This window comes from Molothrus aeneus, chromosome 4 (assembly GCF_037042795.1).
Source record: "Molothrus aeneus isolate 106 chromosome 4, BPBGC_Maene_1.0, whole genome shotgun sequence".
In the NCBI taxonomy this organism is placed as follows: Eukaryota; Metazoa; Chordata; class Aves; order Passeriformes; family Icteridae; genus Molothrus; species Molothrus aeneus.
In genome coordinates this window covers 72,078,789-72,101,458 of record NC_089649.1, presented here as the reverse complement: position 1 = coordinate 72,101,458, position 22,670 = coordinate 72,078,789, and the positions used below count along the sequence as shown (strand labels likewise).

The window sequence follows — 22,670 nt, the reverse complement described above, 5'->3', positions numbered from 1 at the left end:
AAAATCCCAAAATTTAAAAAAAATCCCAACAAATTCCCATTTTCATCCCAAAAAATCCCCCAAAATTCTCTTTTTTTCCCCTCAAATTTTTTTTTTAAATCCGGATTTTTTTCCCCAAAAATTCCTGGATTTTCCCCAAAATTAAAAAAAAAAACCAAAAACATTCCCACTTTTTCCCAAAATTCCCACAAAAAGCCCCCAGATTCCCATTTTTCCCCAAAAATCCCCATTTTTTCCAAAATTTCCCCCCAAAAATTCCCCAAAAATCCCATTTTTCCCCCCCAAAAAATTCCCATTTTTTCCCATATTTCCCAAAAAAATCCCCTAAAAATTCTCTTTTTCTTCAAAAAAATCCCCAAAATTTTCCATTTTTTCCCAAATTTCCCAAAAAAATCCCCTAAAAATTCCCATTTTCTCAGAAATCCCCTAAATTCCCATTTTTGTCAAAAACATCCCCCAAAATTCCCATTTTTCCCCAAAATTCCTAAAAATCCCCCAAATTCCCATTTCTCCCCAAAAATCCCCATTTTTCCCAAAATTCCCCCCAAAAAATCCCCCAAAATTCCCATTTCTCCCCCAAAATCCCCATTTCTTCCCCCAAATCCCTATTTCCCCCCAAAATCCCCATTTTTTCCTAGAATTTCCCCCAAAAATCCCTCAAAATTCCCATTTCTTCCCCAAAATTCCCATTTTCCCCCCAAGATTCCCATTTTTTCCCCAAAAATCCCCATTTTTTCCCAAATTCTCAAAACATCCCCCAAAATTCCCATTTTTCCTCAAAAATCCCGATTTTTCCCAAAAAATCCCCCCAAATCCCCATTTCTCCCCAAATCCCCGTTTCCCCCATCAATCCCCATTTTTCCCCCATTTTCCCCATCAATCCCCATTCCCCCCAAATCCCCATTTCCCAAAATCCCCGTTTCCCCCAAATCCCCATCAAACCCGATCAAACCCCAAATCCCCATTTTTCCCCCAAATCCCCATTTTCCCCAAATCCCCATTTCCTTAAATCCCCATCAATCCCCAAATCCCCATTTTCCCCCAAATCCCCATTTTCCCCAAATCCCCATTTCCCTAAATCCCCATCAATCCCCAAATCCCCATTTTCCCCCCAAATCCCCATTTCCCCATCAATCCCCATCAATCCCCAAATCCCATTTCCCCGTTTCCCCATCAGTCCCCATTCCCCCCAAATCCCCCCAATCCCCATTTCCCCCATCAATCCCCATTTCCCCCCACCAATCCCCCTCTCCTGTTTCCCCCATTTCCCCCATTTTTCCCCATTTTCCCCCACCAATCCCCCTGTCCCGTTTCCCCCATTTTCCCCCATTTTCCCCCCATTTCCCCCATCAATCCCCATTTCCCCCAATCCCCATTTTCCCCCCATTTTTCCCCCATTTTCCCCCCACCAATCCCCCTCTCCCGTTTCCCCCATTTCCCCCATTTTTCCTCCATTTTTCCCCAATTTCCCCCATTCCCCCCATTTTCCCCCATTTTTCCCCCACCAATCCCCATCTCCCGTTTCCCCCATTTTTCCCCCATTTTCCCCCCACTCCCCCCACTCCCCCCATTTCCCCCCATTTTCCCCCCATTTTTCCCCCATTTTTCCCCCATTTCCCCATCAATCCCCATTTTCCCCCCATTTTCCCCCACCAATCCCCTCTCCCTTTTCCCCCATTTCCCCCATTTCCCCCATCAATCCCCCATTTCCCCCATTTTTCCCCCACTTCCCCCCACCAATCCCTATCTCCTGTTTTCCCCATTTTCCCCCATTTTCCCCCATTTCCCCCAATTTTTCCCCCATTTCCCCCACCAATCCCTCTCCCATTTCCCCCATTTCCCCCAATCCCCATTTTCCCCCCATTTCCCCCATTTTCCCCCATTTCCCCCCACCAATCCCTCTCCCGTTTCCCCCATTTCCCCCCATTTCCCCCATTTTCCCCCCATTTTCCCCCATTTCCCCCATTTTCCCCCCATTTTCCCCCATTTCCCCCATTTTCCCCCATTCCCCCATTTTCTCCCATTTCCCCCCATTTCCCCCATTTTCCCCCCATTTTCTCCCATTTTCCCCCATTCCCCCCATTTCTCCCATTTTCCCCCATTTCCCCCATCAATCCCCATTTTCCCCCCATCAATCCCCATTTCCCCCATTTTTCCCCCATTTCCCCCATTTTCCCCCATTTTTCCCCATCAATCCCCATCTCCCGTTTCCCCCATTTCCCCCCATTTCCGCCATCAATCCCTATTTCCCCCAATCCCCATTTTCCCCCCATTTCCCCCATTTCCCACCACTAATCCCCTCTCCCGTTTCCCCCAATTTTCCCCCATTTCCCCCATTTTTCCCCCATTTCCCCCCACCAATCCCTCTCCCGTTTCCCCCATTCCCCCCATTCCCCCCATTCCCCCCATTTTTCCCCCATTTCCCCCATTCCCCCCATTTCCCCCATTTCCCCCATTTATCCCCCATATTTTCCCCCATTTATTTCCCCCACCAACCCGTGTCCCTTTTCCCCCAGCCCGCCGAGCCGCTCTCGAGGCCGTCATGCGCACGCTGGGCCCGGGCTTCCTGGCCGAGTTCCAGAGGCACAAATCCCTGCAGGAGTCGCTGGGCCCGGGGAAACCCCACGGCGCTCCCAGGAAACCCTCGCGGCCCGGCCCCAAAGCGCCCCGCAAGGACCCCGAAACCCCGGGGCCCACCCCAAAAAGAGACCGGGAGGAGGACGAGGAGGAGGAGGAGGAGGAGGAGGCGGCAGCGGGGAAGAGCCAGCCCTACAACAGGGTGGGTGTGCGGGATTCCGGGGCTTTGGGGTTCCTGGGCATGCCGGGGCTTTGGGGGATATTTGGGATTCCTGGGGTTTGGGGCATTCCTGGGGTTTGGGATTCCTGGGGTTTGGGGATTTTGGGGGATTCCTGGGGCTTGGGGCATTCCTGGGGCTTGGGGGTTTGGGGCATTTCTGGGTTTGGGGGATATTTGGGGATTCCTGGGGGTTGGGGGATATTTGGGATTCCTGGGGTTTGGGGGATTCCTGGGGTTTGGGATTCCTGGGGTTTGGGGATTTTGGGGGATTCCTGGGGCTTGGGGCATTTCTGGGTTTGGGGGATATTTGGGATTCCTGGGGTTTGGGGGTTTGGAGCAATTCCTGGGGCTTGGGGGATTCCTGGGGTTTGGAGGATATTTGGGATTCCTGGGGTTTGGGGGATTTCAGGGTTTGGGGATTTTGGGGGATTCCTGGGGCTTGGGGCATTCCTGGGGTTTGGGGGATTCCGGAGGTTTGGGAGTTTTGGGGGTTTGGGGCATTTCTGGGTTTGGGGGATATTTGGGGCATTCCTGGGGGTTGGGATTCCAGGGAATTGGGGGATTCCTGGGATTTGGGATTCCTGGGGTTTGGGGGATATTTGGGGATTCCTGGGGTTTGGGAGTTTTGGGGGATTCCTGGGGTTTGGGGGATTCCTGGGGTTTGGGGGATATTTGGGGATTCCTGGGGTTTGGGGGATTCCTAGGGTTTGGGGGGTTTAGGGGATTCCTGGGGTTTGGGGCAATTCCTGGGGTTTGGGGGATATTTGGGGTTTGGGGGTTTTGGGGGATTCCAGGGGTTTTGGGGGATTCCTGGGTTTTGGGGGGTTTGGAGCAATTTCTGGGATTTGGGGGATTCCTGGGGTTTGGGGGGTTTCTGGGTTTGGGGATTTGGAGCAGTTCCTGGGGTTTGGGGGTTTTGGGGGAATTTCTGGGGTTTGGGGGATTCCTGGGGTTTGGGGGATATTTGGGCATTCCTGGGGTTTGGGGCATTACTGGGGTTTGGGATTCCAGGGAATTGGGGGATTCCTGGCATTTGGGATTCCTGGGGTTTGGGGGATTCCTGGGGTTTGGGGATTTGGAGCAGTTCCTGGGGTTTGGGGAGTTTTGGGGGAATTTTGGGGGTTTGGGAATTTCTGAGGTTTGGAGGGGGTTGGGAATTTCTGGGGTATTTGGGAATTCCTGGGGTTTGTGGGGTATTTGGGAATTCCTGGGGTTTGGTGTTGGGCTTTGACTTCAAGGAAGTTGTTCTGTGGGAGAATTCCTGCCAGGATGGAGGTGGGAATTCTGGAATTCTGTATGGGGAGGGATTTGGAGCTGATTTATTCCATGATTCCCACAATCCCATCCCAACCTTTCCTTGGAATTCCAGAATTCCATCAACATTTATTCCACAATCCCAGGTGGCTCCAATCCAGGGATGAAAAATTCCTGGAATTTTGGAATTCCATCAAGATTTATTCCATAATTCCAACAATTCCAATCCAGCCTTTCCTTGGACACTTCCAGGGATAAAAAAATCCTGGAATTCTCTGGAATTCCGGAATTCTGGAATTCCATCAAGATTTATTCCACAATTCCAACAATCCCAGGTGGCTCCAATCCAACCTTTCCTTGGACACTGCCAGGGATGAAAAAATCCTGGAATTCTGTGGAATTCCATCAAGATTTACTCCACAATTCCAACAATTCCAATCCAATCCCAGGTGGCTCCAAGCCAACCTTTCCTTGGATGGAAAATTCGTGGAATTCTGGAATTCCATCAAGATTTATTCCGTAATTCCCATAGTCCCAGCCCAACCTTTCCAGGGATGCAAATTCATGGAATTCTGGAATTCCATCAAGATTTTATCCCACAATTCCGGATGGATCCAATCCAGCCTTTCCAGGGATGGAAAATTCCTGGAATTCTGGAATTCCATCAAGATTTATTCCATAATCCCAACAATTCCAATCCAGTCCAAGGTGGCTCCAATCCAACCTTTCCTTGGACACTTCCAGGGATGAAAAAATCCTGGAATTCTCTGGAATTCTGGAATTCCATCAAGATTTATTCCACAATTCCCACAATTCTGGATGGCTCCAATCCAGCCTTTCCTGGGATGGAAAATTCATGGAATCCTGGAATTCCATCAAGATTTACTCCACAATTCCAACAATTCCAATCCAGCCTTTCCTTGGACACCTCCAGGGATGAAAAAATCCTGGAATTTTGTGAAATTCTGGAATTCCATCAAGATTTATTCCATAATTCCAACAATTCCAATCCATTCCAAGGTGGCTCCAATTCAATCTTTCCTTGGATGGAAAGTTCCTGGAATTCCATCAAGATTTGTTCCACAATTCCCTCAATCCCAGGTGGCTCCAAGCCGACCTTGCCTTGGACACCTCCAGGGATGAAAAAATCCTGGAATTCTGGAATTCCATCAAGATTTATTCCATAATTCCAACAATTCCAATCCAGCCTTTCCTTGGACACCTCCAGGGATGAAAAAATCCTGGAATTTTGTGAAATTCTGGAATTCCATCAAGATTTATTCCACCATCCAAGGTGGCTCCAATCCAGCCTTTCCAGGGATGAAAAAATCCTGGAATTTTGTGAAATTCTGGAATTCCATCAAGATTAACTCCACAATCCCAACCTTCCAATCAAATCCGAGGTGGCTCCAATCCAAGCTTTCCTTGGAATGAAAAATTCCCGAAATCCTGGAACCCCTCCCCCTTTATTCCCCAGCCCCATCCCCACCTCCCCTGGCCGCTCCCGGTGCCGGGGCCCTTTGGAATGTGGGGATTTTTTGGGAATTGCCCCGGTGGTTTTGCAGCTGCTCCGGGAGGAGCTGCTGAGCTGCGGGACGGTGCTGCAGATCTCGGATCTGCCGGATTCGGGATTTTCCGACCAGGACATCAAGAAGTTGGTGCAGCCCTTCGGGAAGGTCAGCGACCTCATCGTGCTGCGCTCCCGCAACGAGGTCGGTCCCAAAAATGCCAATTCCGACCCCAATTCCCGACCCCAAAGGGCCCATCTGGGACGGGCTGGCCTTGGGAGGCTCCGGGCCCTTCCCGCTCGGAGTTCTGGGATTTTATCGATGGCGATTCTCTTTCCTTCCCTTTTTTCCCTGGTTTTTTTTCCTGGTTTTCCCCCTTCCCATTCCCTTTTTTCTCTCTTTTTCCTCCTCTTTTTCCCCTCCCCCTTTCCCCCATCTTTTCCCCTTTGTTTTCCTTTCCTCCCTTCTTTCCCTGTTTTTCCTCTTCCCTTTTCCCATTCTCCCCTTCCCGTTTCCTCCAATTTTTCTCCCGTTTTCCCCCTCCCCTTGTTTCCCTTTGTTCTCCCTTTATTTCCTTTTTCCCCTTCTTTTTCCTCCCTTTCCCCTTTTTCTTCTTCCCTTTTTCCCTTTTCTCCCTTCTTTTAATCCTTTTTCCCTTTCCCCTTTCCCTCTGTATTCCCTTTCCCTTCTTTCCCTTCCTTTCCTTTTCCCCTTCCTCCCCCCTTTTTTCCCTTTCTTCTCCCTTTATTTTCCTTATTTCCCATTTTCCCTTCCTTTTCCCTTTCTCTCCTTCCCTTTTCCCCTCTTTCTCCCCCTTATCCCTCCCTTTTATTCCCCCTTTTATTCCCCTTTTCCCCCTTTATTTTCCCCCTTTATTTTCCTCTTCCTTTCCCTTTTCCCATTCTCCCCTTTTCCTCCAATTTTTCTCCCATTTTCCCCCCTTCCCTTTTTTCCCTTTTCCCCTTCCCCCTTGTTTCCCTTTGTTCTCCCTTTATTTCCTTTTTCCCCTTCTTTTTCCTCCCTTTTCCTCCCTTTCCCCTTTTTCTTCTTCCCTTTTTCCCTTTTCTCCCTTTTTTTTAATGTCTCCTTTTTCCCTTTCCCTTTCCCCTTTTCCTCTGTATTCCCTTTCCCTTCTTTCCCTTCTTTCCCTTCTTTCCCTTCCTTTACTTTTCCCCTTCCTCCCCCCTTTTTTCCCTTTCTTCTCCCTTTATTTTCCTTTTTTCCCATTTTCCCTTCCTTTTCCCTTTCTCTCCTTCCCTTTTCCCCTCTTTCTCCCCCTTATCTCCCCCTTTTATTCCCCTTTTCCCCCTTTATTTTCCTCTTCCTTTCCCTTTTCCGATTCTTCCCTTTTCCTCCAATTTTTCTCCCATTTTCCCCCTTCCCTTTTTTCCCTTTCCCCTTCCCCCTTGTTTCCCTTTGTTCTCCCTTTATTTCCTTTTCCCCTTCTTTTTCCTCCCTTTCCCTTCCTTTTCCCTTTTTCTTCTTCCCTTTTTCCCTTTTCTCCCTTCTTTTAATCCTTTTTCCCTTTCCCCTTTTCCTCTGTATTCCCTTTCCCTTCTTTGCCTTCCTTTCGTTTTCCCCTTCCTCCCCCCTTTTTTCCCTTTCTTCTCCCTTTATTTTCCTATTTTCCCATTTTCCCTTCCTTTTCCCTTTCTCTCCTTCCCTTTTCCCCTCTTTCTCCCCTTATCTCTCCATTTTATTCCCCTTTTCCCCCCCTTTTCCCCCTTTATTTTCCTCTTCCTTTCCCTTTTCCCATTTTCCCCTTTTCCTCCAATTTTTCTCCCATTTTCCCCCTTCCCTTTTTTCCCTTTTCCCTTTTCCTCTGTATTCCCCTTCCCTCTTTTTCTTCCCTTCTTTCCCCTCTTTGCCTTTTGCCTTCCTTTCCTTTTTCCCTTCCTCCCCTTTTGTTCTCCCTTTATTTTCCTTTTTATCCCATTTTCCCTTTTCCCTTTCTCTCCTTCCCCCCTTTTCCCTCCCCCTTTTCCCCCCTTTTTTCCCTCTTTTCTCCTTTTCACCCTCTTTGCCCTTCCCTTTCCCTTTCCCCCTTTTCCCTTTTGTTCTCCCTTTTGTTTTCCTTTTTCCTCCTTTTTACCCTTTTTTCCTCTCCTTTCCCTCCCCTTTTTTCCTCTTTCCCCCTTCCCTTTTCCTCCTTCTTTCCTTTTTCCCTTTCTCCCTTTTGTTTTCCTTTTTCCCCCTTTTTCTCCTTTTCCTTCTCCTTTCCCTCCCCATTTTCCCCTTTCCCCCTTCCCTTTTCCTCCTTATTCCCTTCCCCTTCTTTCCTTTTTCTCCTTCCCCCCTTTTTTCCTTTTCTCCCTTTTTCCCTTTCTCCCTTTTTTCCTTTTGTTCTCCCTTTTGTTTTCCTTTTTCCTCCTTTTTCCCTCTCCTTTCCCTCCCCTTTTTCCGCTTTCCCCCTTCCCTTTTCCTCCTTATTTCCTTTTTCCCCTTCCCCCCTTTTTCCCTTTTCTCCCTTTTCTCCCTTTTTCCCTTTCTCCCTTTTGTTTTCCTTTTTCCTCCTTTTTCCCCCTTTTTCTCTTTTTTCCCCTCTCCTTTCCCTCCCCTTTTTCCCCTTCCCCCCTTTTTCCCCTTCCCCCCTTTTTCCCTTTTCTCCCTTTTCTCCCTTTTGTTTTCCTTTTTCCTCCTTTTCCCCCTTCCCTTTTCCTCCTTATTCCCTTTCCCTTCTTTCCTTTCCCCCTTTCCCCCTCCACCCTTGCATTCCCCCCCTGCAATTCCCAATCCCGGCCGGATTTCCCCTCCCTCTCCTCCCTGGGACCCCAATTCCCTCAGAACCCCCTCCTAGCCCCGGGAATCCCGGGAATCCCGTGAATCCCGGGGATCCCGTGAGCGCTGTGCGTTGCAGGCCTACCTGGAGATGAACTACAAGGAGGCCGTGATGGCCGCGGTCAAGTTTGGGGAGACGGCGCCGGTGCTGCTCAACGGGAAACGGGTGCGGATCAGCGTGGCCGAGAGAGCGCAGGTGGGAATGCCGGCGGGAATGACGGGAATGACGGGAACGCCAGCGGGAATGGCAGCGGGAATGGGAATGATGGGAATGGCAATGGGAATGACGGGAATAACGGGAACGCCAGCGGGAATGGCAGGAACAGCAATGGGACCCCCAGCGGGAATGGCAATGGGAATAACAGGAATGGCAATGGGAATGACGGGAATAACGGGAATGCATGCCAGCGGGAATGGGAATAATGGGAATGCCAGCGGGAATGGGAATAATGGGAATGACGGGAATAACGGGAACGCCAGCGGGAATGGCAGTGGGAATGGGAATAATGGGAATGGCAATGGGAATGGCAATGGGAATGACGGGAATGACGGGAACGCCAGCGGGAATGGCAGGAACGGCAATGGGACCGCCAGCGGGAATGGCAGTGGGAATGACGGGAATAACGGGAACGCATGCCAGCGGGAATGGGAATAATGGGAATGACGGGAATAACGGGAACGCCAGCGGGAATGGCAGCGGGAATGGCAATGGGAATGGCAGTGGGAATGGGAATAATGGGAATGGCAGCGGGAATGGCAGCGGGAATGGCGATGGGAATGGCAGCGGGAATGGGAATAATGGGAATGGCAGCGGGAATGACGGGAATAACGGGAACGCCAGCGGGAACACCAGTGGGAATGGCAATGGGAATGCCAGCGGGAATGGGAATAATGGGAATGGGAATGACGGGAATAACGGGAACGCCAGCGGGAACGCCAGCGGGAATGGGAATAACGGGAATGGCAATGGGAATGACGGGAATGACGGGAATGCCAGCGGGAATGGCAGCGGGAATGGGAATAATGGGAATGGCAATGGGAATGGCAGTGGGAATGACGGGAATAACGGGAACGCGTGCCAGCGGGAATGGCAGTGGGAATGGCAATGGGAATGCCAGCGGGAATGGTGGGAATAACGGGAATGGCAATGGGAATGGGAATGACGGGAATAACGGGAACGCCAGCGGGAATGGCAGTGGGAATGGCAATGGGAATGCCAGCGGGAATGGGAATAATGGGAATGGCAATGGGAATAACGGGAATAACGGGAACACGTCCCAGTGGGAATGGCAATGGGAATGACAATGGGAATGCCAGTGGGAATGGGAATAATGGGAATGACGGGAATAATGGGAATGACGGGAATAACGGGAACGCCAGCGGGAATGGCAGGAACGGCAATGGGAATGCCAGCGGGAATGGGAATAATGGGAATGGGAATGACGGGAATAACGGGAACGCGTGCCAGCGGGAATGGCGATGGGAATGGCAATGGGAATGCCAGTGGGAATGCCAGTGGGAATGCCAGCGGGAATGGTGGGAATAACGGGAATGGTGGGAACGCGCGCGCCAGCGGGAATGAGAATGGGAATGCCAGTGGCAGTGGTGGGAATGATGGGAATTCTGGGAATGAGTGCCAGCGGGAATGGGAATGGGAATAGTGGGAATGGCGGGAATGATGGGAATGGTGGGAATGGCCAGTGGGAATAATGGGAATGGGAATTGCCAGGGGGAATTATGGGAATGGGAATAATGGGAATGCCAGTGGGAATAACGGGAATGGCGGGAATGATGGGAACAATGGGAATGGTGGGAATAACGGGAATGCGTGCCAGTAGGAATGGCAATGGGAATGCCAGCGGGAATGGCGGGAATGATGGGAATAATGGGAATGGCCAGTGGGAATGATGGGAATGGTGGGAATGATGGGAATGGGAATGGGAATGGCCAGTGGGAATGATGGCAATGGCAATGGCAATGGGAATGCAGGTGGGAATGATGGGAATGGTGGGAATGAGTGCCAGCAGGAATGATGGGAATGGGAATGATGGGAATGGGAATGGCCAGTGGGAATGGTGGGAATGGGAATGGGAATAATGGGAATGACCAGTAGGAATGATGGGAATGGCCACTGGAAATGGGAATTATGGGAATGGGAATTCTGGGAATGGGAATTCTGGGAATTCTGACTGGGACTGGGAATTCTGACTGGGACTGGGAATTCCAATGGGAATGGGAATTCTGGGAATTCTGACTGGGAATGGGAATTCTGACTGGGACTGGGAATTCCAATGGGAGTGGCAATTCCAACAGGAATTCCAGCCAGGAATTCTGACTGGGACTGGGAATTCCGACTGGGAATTCCAATGGGAATTCTGACTGGGAGAGGGAATTCTGACCAGGAATTCCAGCCAGGAGAGGGAATTCTGACAGCAACCAGGAGAGGGAATTCCAGCCAGGAATTCCAGCTGGGAATTCCATCAGGAATTCTGACTGGGAGTGCCAATTCCAACTGGGAATTCTGAATGGGACTGGGAATTCCAGCCAGGAGTTCCGGTCGGGAGAGGGAATTCCTGCCAGGAATTTTGACTGGGAGAGAGAATTCTAACTGGGAATTCCAGGCAGGAATTCTGGCTGGGATTGGGAATTCTGACAGGGAATGCCAGGCAGGAATTTGGAGTGGGAATTCCAGCTGGGAGAGGGAATTCTGACCAGGAATTCCAACTGGGAATTCCGACCGGGAATTCCAACTGGGAATTCCAACTGGGAGCAGGAATTCCAGCCAGGAATTCTGGCCAGGAGCACCAGTTCCATCCGGGAATGGCAATTCCAGCTGGGAATTCCAACCAGAGCTATTAATTAATTATTACACTTAAGCACTAATGATAATTAACTTTATTTGTGTTCATTTCTGTATCCGTGCACTCGTTTTTTAATAAAAATGAAATTAATTAATTTAAAATTAATTAATGAGGTTAATTGTTAATTATTTGTCTATTTTATATGTTTATATCTAAAATTCACACAATTGTTAATAAAATCTTGCTGAAATGTTAATTAATAATGGACATAATTCATATTTTGTAACTGCTTAATTAGCATTAATGAGTTGAAATTAAGCATCCTATTTGCACGTAATGTCAGTTATTAATAATTAAACTAATATTAATTACATCTTACCGTTAAGGATTAATTATTATTAATGCATTTATGGTTCCATATACATATTTTTAATTAAATAAAAATTAAATTAACCTAGTCAAAATTAATTAATATACTTAATTATTGGTAACTATTAATCTATTTAATATATTCATATATAAACCTGCACATCTATTAATAAAATCTGAGTGAAATTTTAATGAACAACGGACATAAGTAATATTTTATTAATTACTACTTTTATACCTTATTAATATTAATATTAATAAATAGAAATAATTAAAAATAAAAATATATTTAAAAATTTAAAAATAAATTTTAAAAATTAAAAATAAATATATTGATAAATAATTAATTAATGAAATTAATTAATTATATAAATATTTTATTAATTACTACTTATTAATATTACATTAATTACTACTTAATTAGCAGTAATTAATTAAAGTTCAGAATCCCATTTATCATTAATATCAATCATTAATAAATCTCAATTTTTTTTCCCATTCCAGGCCAAAAAACCGGTGAAAAAACGAGTCCTGAACCCCAAAAAAACTCCAACAAGCACCAAGTAAGACCCTCATTAATGAATTGATGTTAATTACATTAATTGGGAACCCAGGGGGCTCAAACTCTGACCTTTAATTGGGGGTTCATGATTAATAGTTATTAATTAAATTGATTTTTGTGTGTGTCCTTTTTATCCTCCCAGGAAGGTCCCGAGCACCAACACCAAGAGCCCCAAAGTCCTGACAGGTGAGGCTGATCTTCATTAACTAATTAATAATTAATTAATAATTAATTGTTCATTGACCGGCTTCACTAATAAATGAATTGGCTTAATTAATTTTCATTTCATTGGCTTTTAATAGGAAATTATTGGGCGCCAAATAATTCATTTTCTTTCATTCCTGAGCTCGTTTATTTATTAATGAATTCTTAATGACTGATTAGTCAATTAATTCATTAACGAATTATTGGCTTAATTAATGAATTGGCTGAATTCATTTTAATTTTATTGGGTTTTAATAGGAAATTCTTGGGTTCCAAATTCCTGATTTTCATCCATTCCTGCCTCGCTTTTGGGATTAATTACAATTGCAGAATTAATTCCAATTTTGGGATTATTTACCCTAAAAAAAAATCTGAATTTCTCCCCCAGGATCCCAATTTTTTTGTTTTGTTTTGTTTTTTTAAATCCCTCCTTTTTCTCCCAAAAATTATTTTTCCACCCCCAAATCCAAATCCTTCTAAAATCCACTTTTTTCACCTCAAATCCACATTTCCTCCTAAAATCTCCTTTTTTTTTTTTTTCCCTCCCAAAATTTTTGCCTGGATTTAATTGAAATTTTGGGACGTTTTGCCTCCAAAATCCCACAGAATTCATTCAAATTTTGGGTTTCTTTTACCCCCAAAAAATCCAGATTTTTTCCCCCCAAAAAATTCCCATTTTTTTTCCATAAATTGCCCTGGATTTAATTGAAATTTTGGGATTTTTACCCTAAAAAAATCCTGATTTTTTTGCCCTCCCCAAATCCTTTTTTTTTTTTTGCTCCTATCCCTGGAATTCCTTGGAATTTTTGGGAATTTGTTCCCTTGGGAAGGAATCGCTGATGGGAATTGGGAATTCTGGGGTTTTTGGGGATTTTTTTTGTAGGGAAAAAGGAAAAAGTGAAGAAAACAGTGGGAGAGAAGAAAGTGAAGAAAGCCTCGAATGTGGGAGGTGAGGGGGAAAAATGGGGAAAAAATGGGAAAAATGGGAAAAAATCCCTTGGAAAATGGGAAAAAATGGGGGGAAATGGGAAAAAGAGGGGAAAAAGTGGGGAAACAGGAAAAAAAAAATTGGGGGAAAAATGTGGGAAAATGGGGAAAAAAATTGAGAAAACAAGAAAGTGAAATTTGGGAAAATGGGAAAAAATCTTGGGGAAAAATTGGGAAAAAAATGGAAAAAAATCCCTTGGAAAATGGGAAGAAATGTGGGAAAATGGGGGAAAGAACCTTGGGAAAATGGGAAGGAAATGGGGAAAAACTTGGGGAAATAGGGAAAAAAACTTTGGAAAAAGGGAAGAGAAAATAGAAGAAAAAACCTCAGGGAAAATGGGAAAAAAAGCTCTGGAAAACGGGGAAAAAACTTGGGGGAAAAAAAAATCTTAGGGGAAAAATTTGGAAAAATGAGAAAGTGAAATCTGGGAAAATGGGAAAAGAAAATGGAAAAAAATTTGAGAAAATGGGGAAAAAACTTTAGAGAATGGTGAAAAAATGGGAAAATGGCAAAAAATCTCAGGGAAATGGGAAACCAAAGTTTGGGGCAAGGAAACTCAGAAATGGGGGAAAAAAGGGGGGAAATGGGAAAAGGAAATGGGAAAACCCTTGAGAAGATTGGGGAAAATGGGAAAATTAGGGAAACAGGAAGAAAATCTTGGGGGAAAAACGTGGGGAAATGGGGGAAAAATGGGAAAATGGGAAAAGGAAATGGAAAAACTCTGGAGAAGATGGAGAAAAATGGAGGAAAATGGGGAAAATCTTGGGGGAAAATGGGAGGAAATGGGGAAAAATTGGGAAAATGGGAAAAGAAAATGGAAAAACTCTGGAGAAGATGGAGGAAAATGGAGGAAAATGGGGAAAATTGGCAAAATGGGGGGAAAATCTTGGGGGAAAAATGGGAGGAAATGGGGAAAAAATTGGGAAAATGAGAAAGTGAAATTTGGGGAAAATGGGAAAAAAAATGGAAAAACACTTGAGAAGATGGGGAAAAATGGGGGAAAATGAAAAAAAAGGGGAGAATTTGAGAAATGAAAAAAATCTTGGGGGAAAATGGGAGGAAATGGGCAAAGTTTTTGGGAAAGCGAGAACATGAAATTTGGGAAAATGGGAAAGGAAAATGGAAAAACCTTTGAGAAGATGGGGAAAAATGGGGAAAAATGAGAAAAAGGGGAAAAAATGGTGAAATGGGGAAAAAAATCTTGGAGGAAAATGGGAGGAAATGGGGAAAAAATTGGGAAAATGGGAAAAGAAAATGGAAAAACTCTTGAGAAGATGGAAAAAAAAATGGAAAAAATCTCGGGAAAATGGGAAAACCAAAGTTTGGGGCAAGGAAACTCGGAAAATGGGGGAAAAAGGGGAAAGTGGGAAAAGAAAATGGAAAAACACTTGAGAAGATGGGGAAAAATGGGAGGAAATGGGGAAAAATTGGGAAAACAAGAAAGTGAAATTTGGGAAAATGGAAAAAAAATGGAAAAACCCTTGGGAGGAGGGGGGAAAATGGGGTAAAATCGTGGGGAAATGGGGCAAAAAGGGGAATTGAGCCTTGCAGAAATGTCCTGAGCTGCTGTTCCCGCCCTGCAGGGAAAGAGCCCGGGGAAGATCCCGGGGCCGGGCTGGAAATCCCGGGATCGGAGCCCTCGGATCCCAACAACCCCAATCCCAACAGCCCCGATCCCAACAGCCCCAATCCCAACAACCCCAATCCCAACAGCCCCAATCCCAAAAGCTCCCCAGGGCCAGATGGACCAGAGGAGCCCGCGGCAGAGGCAGGGCCAGGTAATGCCAGGGAATTCCTGGAATTCCCCATTTGGGGTCATTCCGGGATTTTGGTGGGGCTGGGGGAAATGCAGTGGGGGAAAGGGGATTAGAAGGGAATTTGGGAATTCTGTAGGGTTGAGCTCTGCTCCTTTTCCCCCTTTCCAGAGCCTGCGGTGAGCGAGGAACCCACGGACCCAGGCGGGAAGGTCAGCGGGGTTTGGGAATTTGGGGGTTTGGGGGATTTTGGGGGTTTGGGAATTGTGGGGGTTTGGGAGAATGTTGGGAATTGTGGGGACACTGGGAATTTCCCTGCTTTCCCAATGATTCCCAGCATTCCCAACCTCCAACCCCTTTGGCCTTGGCTCCATTCCCATCCCAATCCCAAACCCCAGAACCTCCCTTTGGGATGGGAACACCGAGCTCTGGGATTGGGATTGGGATTCCCTTTGGAATAGGAACTGGACTGAAATCCGCTTTGGGATGGGAATGGGAGTTCTGGGATGGGGATTGGGATTGGAATTCTCTTTGGGATGGGAACAGTGGGAACAGCGAGCTCTGGGATTGGGCTTGAAATTCCCTTTGGGGTGGAAACAGCAAAGTGTGGGATTTGGATTGGGATTTGGATTGGGATTGGAATTCCCTTTGGGATGGGAACAGTGAGCTCTGGGATTGGGATTGGAATTTAAATTCCCTTTGGGGTGGGAATGGGAGCTCTGGGATCAGGAGTGAAATTTCCTTTGGGATGGGAACGGCAAAGTGTGGGATTGGGATTGGAATTCCCTTTGAGATGGGAACAGTGAGCTCTGGGATTGGGATTGGGATTGGAATTCCCTTTGGGATGGGAATGAGATCTCTGATTGGGATTGGGAATTCCTTTGGGATGGGAACAGTGGGAACGGGAAGCTCTGGGACTGGGACTGAAATTCCCATTGGGATGGGAACAGTGAGCTCTGGGATTGGGATTTAAATTCCCTTTGGGATGGGAATCAGAACTCTGGGATCAGGATTCCCTTTGGGATGGGAATGGGAGCTCTGGGATAGGGATTTGGATTGAGATTCCCTTTGGGATGGGAGTGGGAGCTGTGGGCTGTGGGATTGGGATCAGGATTGAGATCAGGATTGGGATCAGGATGGGGCTGTAATTCCCTGAGCCCACAGGATGCCGCTGACCCCGAGCAGTGCTGCGTGCTGCTGGTGTCCAACCTGCCGGCATTGGGATGGGGATGGGGATCAGGATTTGGGATTGGGATCAGGATTTGGGATTTGGGATCAGGATTAGGATCAGGATGGGGCTGTAACCCCCTGACCCCACAGGACACTGCCCATCCCGAGCAGTGCTGCGTGCTGCTGGTGTCCAACCTGCCGGCATTGGGATGGGGATCAGGATTTGGGATTGGGATCAGGATTGGGATCAGGGATGAGCTGTACCCCTGACCCCACAGGACACTGACCCCGACCCCGACCCGTGCTGCATGCTGCTGGTGTCCAACCTGCCAGGATTGGGATCAGGATTTGGGATCAGGATTTGGGATCAGGATTTGGGATCAGGGTTAGGATTTGGGATGAGCTGTACCCCTGACCCCACAGGACACCCCCGACCCCGACCTGTGCTGCGTGCTGCTGGTGTCCAACCTGCCGGCATTGGGATTTGGGATTGGGATCGGGATTGGGATCAGGATCAGGATTTGGGATGAGCTGTAATTCCCTGACCCCACAGGATGTGGACCCCGATCCCGAGCAGTGCTGCGTGCTGCTGGTGTCCAACCTGCCGGCATTGGGATGGGGATCAGGATTTGGGATTGGGATCAGGATCAGGATTTGGGATGAGCTGTACCCCTGACCCCACAGGATGCCGATCCCGAGCAGTGCTGCGTGCTGCTGGTGTCCAACCTGCCGGCATTGGGATGGGGATCAGGATTTGGGATTGGGATCAGGATCAGGATTTGGGATGAGCTGTACCCCTGACCCCACAGGACACCGCTGACCCCGACCCGTGCTGCGTGCTGCTGGTGTCCAACCTGCCGGGATTGGGATGGGGATGGGGATCAGGATTGGGATGAGGATTGGGATTTGGGATTTGGGATTTGGGATGAGCTGTAATTCCCTGACCCCACAGGACACTGACCCCGACCCCGAGCAGTGCTGCGTGCTGCTGGTGTCCAACCTGCCGGCATTGGGATGGGGATGGGGATCAGGATTTGGGATCGGGATCAGGATTTGGGATGAGCTGTAATTCCCTGACCCCACAGGATGCCGACCCCGAGCAGTGCTGCGTGCTGCTGGTGTCCAACCTGCCGGCATTGGGATGGGGATGGGGATCAGGATTTGGGATTGGGATCAGGATCAGGGATGAGCTGTACCCCTGACCCCACAGGATGCCGACCCCGAGCAGTGCTGCGTGCTGCTGGTGTCCAACCTGCCGGGATCGGGATTGGGATGGGGATCAGGATTTGGGATCAGGATTTGGGATCAGGATTTGGGATGAGCTGTAATTCCCTGACCCCACAGAACACTGACCCCGACCCCGAGCAGTGCTGCGTGCTGCTGGTGTCCAACCTGCCGGCATTGGGATGGGGATGGGGATGGGGATCAGGATTTGGGATTGGGATCAGGATTGGGATGAGGATTGGGATCAGGATTAGGATCAGGAATGAGCTGTACCCCTGACCCCACAGAACACTGACCCCGACCCCGAGCAGTGCTGCGTGCTGCTGGTGTCCAACCTGCCGGCCCGCGGTTACTCCCCAGAGGAAATCTCCAACCTGGCCAAGCCCTTCGGGGGCCTGCGGGACCTGCTCATCCTCTCCTCCCACAAAAAGGTATTTCCCGGGAATTCTGGGACAAGGGAGAGCTCTTGGGATAAGGATGGGAATTTTGGGGGCATTTTGGGGAATTTTTGGGGACTTTTTAGGGAATTTTTGGGGATTTTTGGGGATATTTTAAAGAAATGTTTGGGGATTTTTTTTTAATTTATCGTTTTTTTGTGAGGATTTTTGGGGATGTTTTTAAGAACTTTTGGGGGGATATTTTAAAGATTTTTTTGGGGGATTTTGGGGTTTAATGATTTTGGGGATTTTTTAAGTTTTGAGAATTTGTTTTTAATTTTTGGGAGATTTTTTTTTCAAAATTTTTGGCGGATTTTTTTTTAGGATTTTTGGAGGTTTCTTGGGAATTTTGGGGGAATTTTTTTTAAATTTTGTGGGGTTTTTGAAGGTTTTTTTTTTTTAGTTTTCAAGGTATCGGGGGGTATTTTTAGGATTTTTGGGGAAGTTTTGTAGGATTTTTTGGGGTATTTGGGAAAGTTTTTTTTTGAGATTTTTTTGGGAATTTCTTGGGATTCTGAGGGATGTTTAGGGAAATTTTGGGGATTTTTCTGGAATTTTGGGGGAATTCTTTTAGGTTTTTTTGGGAGAATTCTTTTAGGGTTTTTTTGGGAGGAATTTTGGGGGTATTTCTTGGGATCTTTTTGGGAATTTGGGGGGGATTTTTTAAGGATGGGGGGGACTTTTAGGGAATTTTTTGTGAATTTGGGGGGGATTTTTAAGGAGTTTTAGGGAGGTTTTGGGGAGGGTTTTTGGGAGGATTTTGGGGAATGTTTGGGGGGGATTTTTGGGAGGATTTTGGGGAATGTTTGGGTGGATTTTTGGGAGGATTTTGGGAATGTTTGGGAGGATTTTTGGGAATGTTTGGGGGGATTTTTGGGAGGATTTTAGGGATATTTGGGGGCATTTTTGGACGATTTTTGGGAATGTTTGGGAGGATTTTTGGGAATGTTTGGGGGGATTTTTGGGAGCATTTTTAAAAATGTTTGAGGGGCATTTTTGGGAGCATTTTGGGGAATGTTTGGGGGGATTTTTGGGAGGATTTTTAGGGATATTTGTGGGCATTTTTGGGAGGATTTTTAGGGATATTTGGGGGGATTTTTGGCAGGATTTTGGGGAATGTTTGGGGGGATTTTTGGGAGGATTTTTGGGGAAGTTTGGGGGGATTTTTGGGAGGGTTTTTAGGGATATTTGGGGGGATTTTTGGGAGGATTTCGGGGAATGTTTGGGGGGATTTTTGGGAGGATTTTGGGGAATGTTTGGGTGGATTTTTGGGTGGATTTTTGGGAATGTTTGGGAGGATTTTTGGGAATGTTTGGGGGGATTTTTGGGAGGATTTTTAAAAATGTTTGAGGGGCATTTTTGGGAGGATTTTGGGGAATGTTTGAGGGGATTTTTGGGAGGATTTTTAGGGATATTTGGGAGGATTTTTGGGAGGGTTTTGGTGAATGTTTGGGGGGATTTTTGGGAGGATTTTGGGGAACGTTTGGGGGGATTTTTGGGAGGGTTTTTTGGGATATTTGGGGGGATTTTTGGGAGGATTTTTAGGGATATTTGGGGGGATTTTTGGGACGGTTTTTGGGAATGTTTGGGAGGATTTTTGGGAATGTTTGGGGGGATTTTTGGGAGGATTTTTGGGAATGTTTGGGGGGATTTTTGGGAATTGTGGACGCGTTTTGCAGGCGTTCCTGGAGATCCCGCGCAGAGCCGCGGAGTCCATGGTGAAATTCTACGGCTGCTTCCCGATGTGCCTGGAGGGGAACCAGCTCCGCATCCGGCACGAGCCCCGGCACCAATCCCTGCAGGACGAGGTGGGAACAACGGGAATCCCAAAAAAATGGGGATTGGGGGGATTGGGGGGATGGTGGGAAATTTAGGGATTGAGGGAAGCTGGGAAATTTGGGGATTGAGTGAATTGTGGAAAGTGTGGGATTGAGGGAAATTCGGGAATTTTGGGGATTTGGGGATTGTGAGATTGGGGGAAGAAGTTGGGGATTTGGGGAAATTTGGGGATTGAGGGAAATTCGGGAATTTTGGGGATTTGGGAACTGTGAGATTGGGGGAAGAAGTTGGGGAATTTGGGGAATTTAGGGGTTGTGGGGATTGTAGGAACCGGGAGAGTTGGGAATTTGGGGGATTGTGGGGATTGAGGGGAATCGGGGAATTGAGGGGGTTGTGGGGATTTAGGAATTGTGGGAATTGTAGGAGTTGGAGGAATTTGGGAATTGTGAGATCGGGGGAAGTTGAGGAATTTGGGGATTTGGGGATTGAGTGAATTGTGGGAAGTGTGGGATTGAGGGAAGTTGGGAGGATTGTGGGGATTTGGGGAATTTTGGTATTTGGGAACTGTGGGATTGAGGGAAGTTGAGGAATTTGAGGGAAGTTGAGCATTTTGGGAATTGAGGGAGTTGTGGGGATTTAGGAATTGTGGGAATTGTAGGAGTTGGAGGAATTTGGGAGTTGGGGGATTTGGGAAATTTGGGGATTGAGGGAAGTTGGGGAATTGTGGGGATTTGGGAATTTCACGGATTGTGGGATTGAGGGAGCTTGAGCATTTTGGGAATTGTGGGAATTGGAGGAGTTGTGGGGATTTAGGAATTGTGGGAATTTTAGGAGTTGGGGGAATTTGGGGATTGGGGAATTGAGGGAAATTGGGGAATGTGGGGAATTTTGGGGATTTGGTGATTGTGAGAATTTGGGAATTTTGGGGATTGTGGGATTGAGGGAAGCTGAGCATTTGGGGAGTTGGGGGAAGTTGGGGAATCTGGGAATTGTGAGGATTGTGGAGATTTTGGGAATTGTGGAGATCATGGGATTGTGGGAGTTCTAGGAATGGAGGGAGTTGGGGGAATTTGTGGGATTGTGGGGATTGTAGGGATCGGGGGAGTTGGAAATTTGAAGGGTTGTGATGATTTGGGAATTTTAGGGATTGTGGGATTAAGAGAAGTTGAGCATTTTGGGAATTGCGGGAATTGAGGGAGTTGGGTGGATTTAGGAATTTTGGGAGTTGGGGGAATTGAGGGATGATGTGGATTGTGAGAACTGTGGGAACTGTGAGAATCTGGGAATTTGGGGGATTGTGAGAATTTGGGAATTTTAGGGATTGTGGGATTGAGGGAAATTGAGCAATCTTGGGATTTTGGGAATCTGGGGATTGTGGGATTGAGGGAAGTTGGGAATTGTGGGAATTTTAGGAACTGGGGGAAGTTGGGGAATTGTGGGGATTTGTGGGAATGTGAAGAATTGTGAGAATTTAGGAATTGTGGGAATAACTCTGGGAAAAAAATCCCACTTCAAGCAGGATTTGGGATTTAAATAGAATTTAAACAGAATTTTTTGCACTTCCTGGAGTTTAAAATAAGGGATTTTTTCCCCAGGAAATGTGTTGGTTTTTTTTTTTTATTTTAATATGATGACCACTTTAATAATGATTAATTAATCAATTATTAATTATTAATCAATCATCAATTATTATTAATTAAGCTCCAATCCCTTTTTTCCCTCCCTAAAGGAAGCCATTTTCATCTCCCTCATCAAGGAGGCTGATCCCAAGGTGAGTTTTTCCTCATTATCCCCAATTTTTCTCCTCATTATCCCCAATTTTTCTCCTCATTATCCCCAATTTTTCTCCTCATTATCCCAAATTTCTTTAGAATGTCATTAACTGGGAGCTGGGAGTGCTCATTCCCGAGCATTTCAGGTTGGGATAAATCCCATTTTATTTCTGGAATGGGATTATTTGAGACTTCAGGGATCTCCCTGGCCGTTAGATCCTTTCAGGATTCCAGGATTAATTCCAGGATTCTCAGAGGTTTTCTCCCTAAAAAATAACGTGTTGGAAAGTTCAAAATGGGAATGGGGAATTTACCTTAATTCCCACTCAAAATTCCATTCTTTTATAGATGCAGAGAGGTTTTTTTCCTTTTCCCCCCACTTTTTTCTCTTCCTTTTCCCCTCTCCTTTTTCCCTGTCCTTCTTTCTCTTCTTCCCCATTTCTCCTTTTTTTCCCTTCTTTTTCTCCTTTTTTCCCCCCATTTTTCCTGCCTTCTCCCCCTTTATTCCCTTTCCCCCTCTGTCCTTTCCCCTCTTTTTCTCCCATTTTCCCCCACCCTTTTCTCCTTCCTTTTTTCCCATTTTTTCACTTTTTCCTCTTTTCCCTATTTTTCCCCCTTTCCTTCTTCCCTTTTTGCCCATTTATTCCCATTTTTTCTTTTTTTTCTTTTTTCCTTTCCCCATCCTCCCCTTTTTCCTTTTTTTGTCATTTTTCCCCTTCACCCTTTCCCCTCCTTCCCCCTTTTTCCCTTCCCCTTTCCCCCTTTTCTCCCTTTTCCCTCTCCCTTTTCCTCTTTTCCCCTTCCTTCCCCTTCCTTTTTCCTTTTTTCCCTCTTTCCCCCCTTCTTTCCCCTTTTCTCCCCTTTCTTTCTCCTTCCTTTTCTCCCTTTTCCCTCTTTTTCCCCTTCCCTTTTTCCCTCTTTCACCCCTTTGTTCCCTTCCCCCTTTTTCAACTTTTTTCCCCTTCCTTTTCCCCTCCTTTCCCCTTTTCCCCCTTCCCTTTTCCTCTTTCCCCCCCTTCATTTTGTTCCCCCTTTTTCCCTCTTTATCCCCCTTTGTTCCCTTTTCTCCTTTTCTCCCTTTCCTCCCTCTTCCCCCTTTTTTCTCCTTCCTTTTTCCCTTTTTCTTCCTTTTCCCCCTTCTTTTCCCCCTTCTTTTCCCCTTCTGTTCCCCTTGTTTTCCCCTTTTTTCCCTTTTTCCCTTTATTCCTATTTTGTTGCCTTTTTTTCTCTTTTTTCCCTTTTTCCCCCCTTTTCACTTTTTTCCCTTTTTCCC

At 46.7% G+C, this 22,670-nt stretch overlaps 1 protein-coding gene across 1 annotated transcript in view; it reads left to right on the top strand.

Annotated features, from left to right (window-relative positions):
- The window catches only part of ZNF638 (zinc finger protein 638), a 52,587-nt gene that overhangs the window by 14,982 nt on the left and 14,935 nt on the right, over positions 1-22,670 (top strand). Inside the window, exons 5-17 of the mRNA XM_066549165.1 lie at positions 2,517-2,779; positions 5,617-5,763; positions 8,417-8,533; positions 12,012-12,070; positions 12,212-12,255; positions 13,157-13,222; positions 14,845-15,039; positions 15,187-15,227; positions 16,995-17,041; positions 17,138-17,318; positions 17,697-17,840; positions 19,526-19,654; positions 21,355-21,396. Coding sequence (XP_066405262.1) covers positions 2,517-2,779; positions 5,617-5,763; positions 8,417-8,533; positions 12,012-12,070; positions 12,212-12,255; positions 13,157-13,222; positions 14,845-15,039; positions 15,187-15,227; positions 16,995-17,041; positions 17,138-17,318; positions 17,697-17,840; positions 19,526-19,654; positions 21,355-21,396 — 1,475 coding nt within the window. The remainder of the gene's footprint in view (positions 1-2,516; positions 2,780-5,616; positions 5,764-8,416; positions 8,534-12,011; positions 12,071-12,211; positions 12,256-13,156; positions 13,223-14,844; positions 15,040-15,186; positions 15,228-16,994; positions 17,042-17,137; positions 17,319-17,696; positions 17,841-19,525; positions 19,655-21,354; positions 21,397-22,670) is intronic.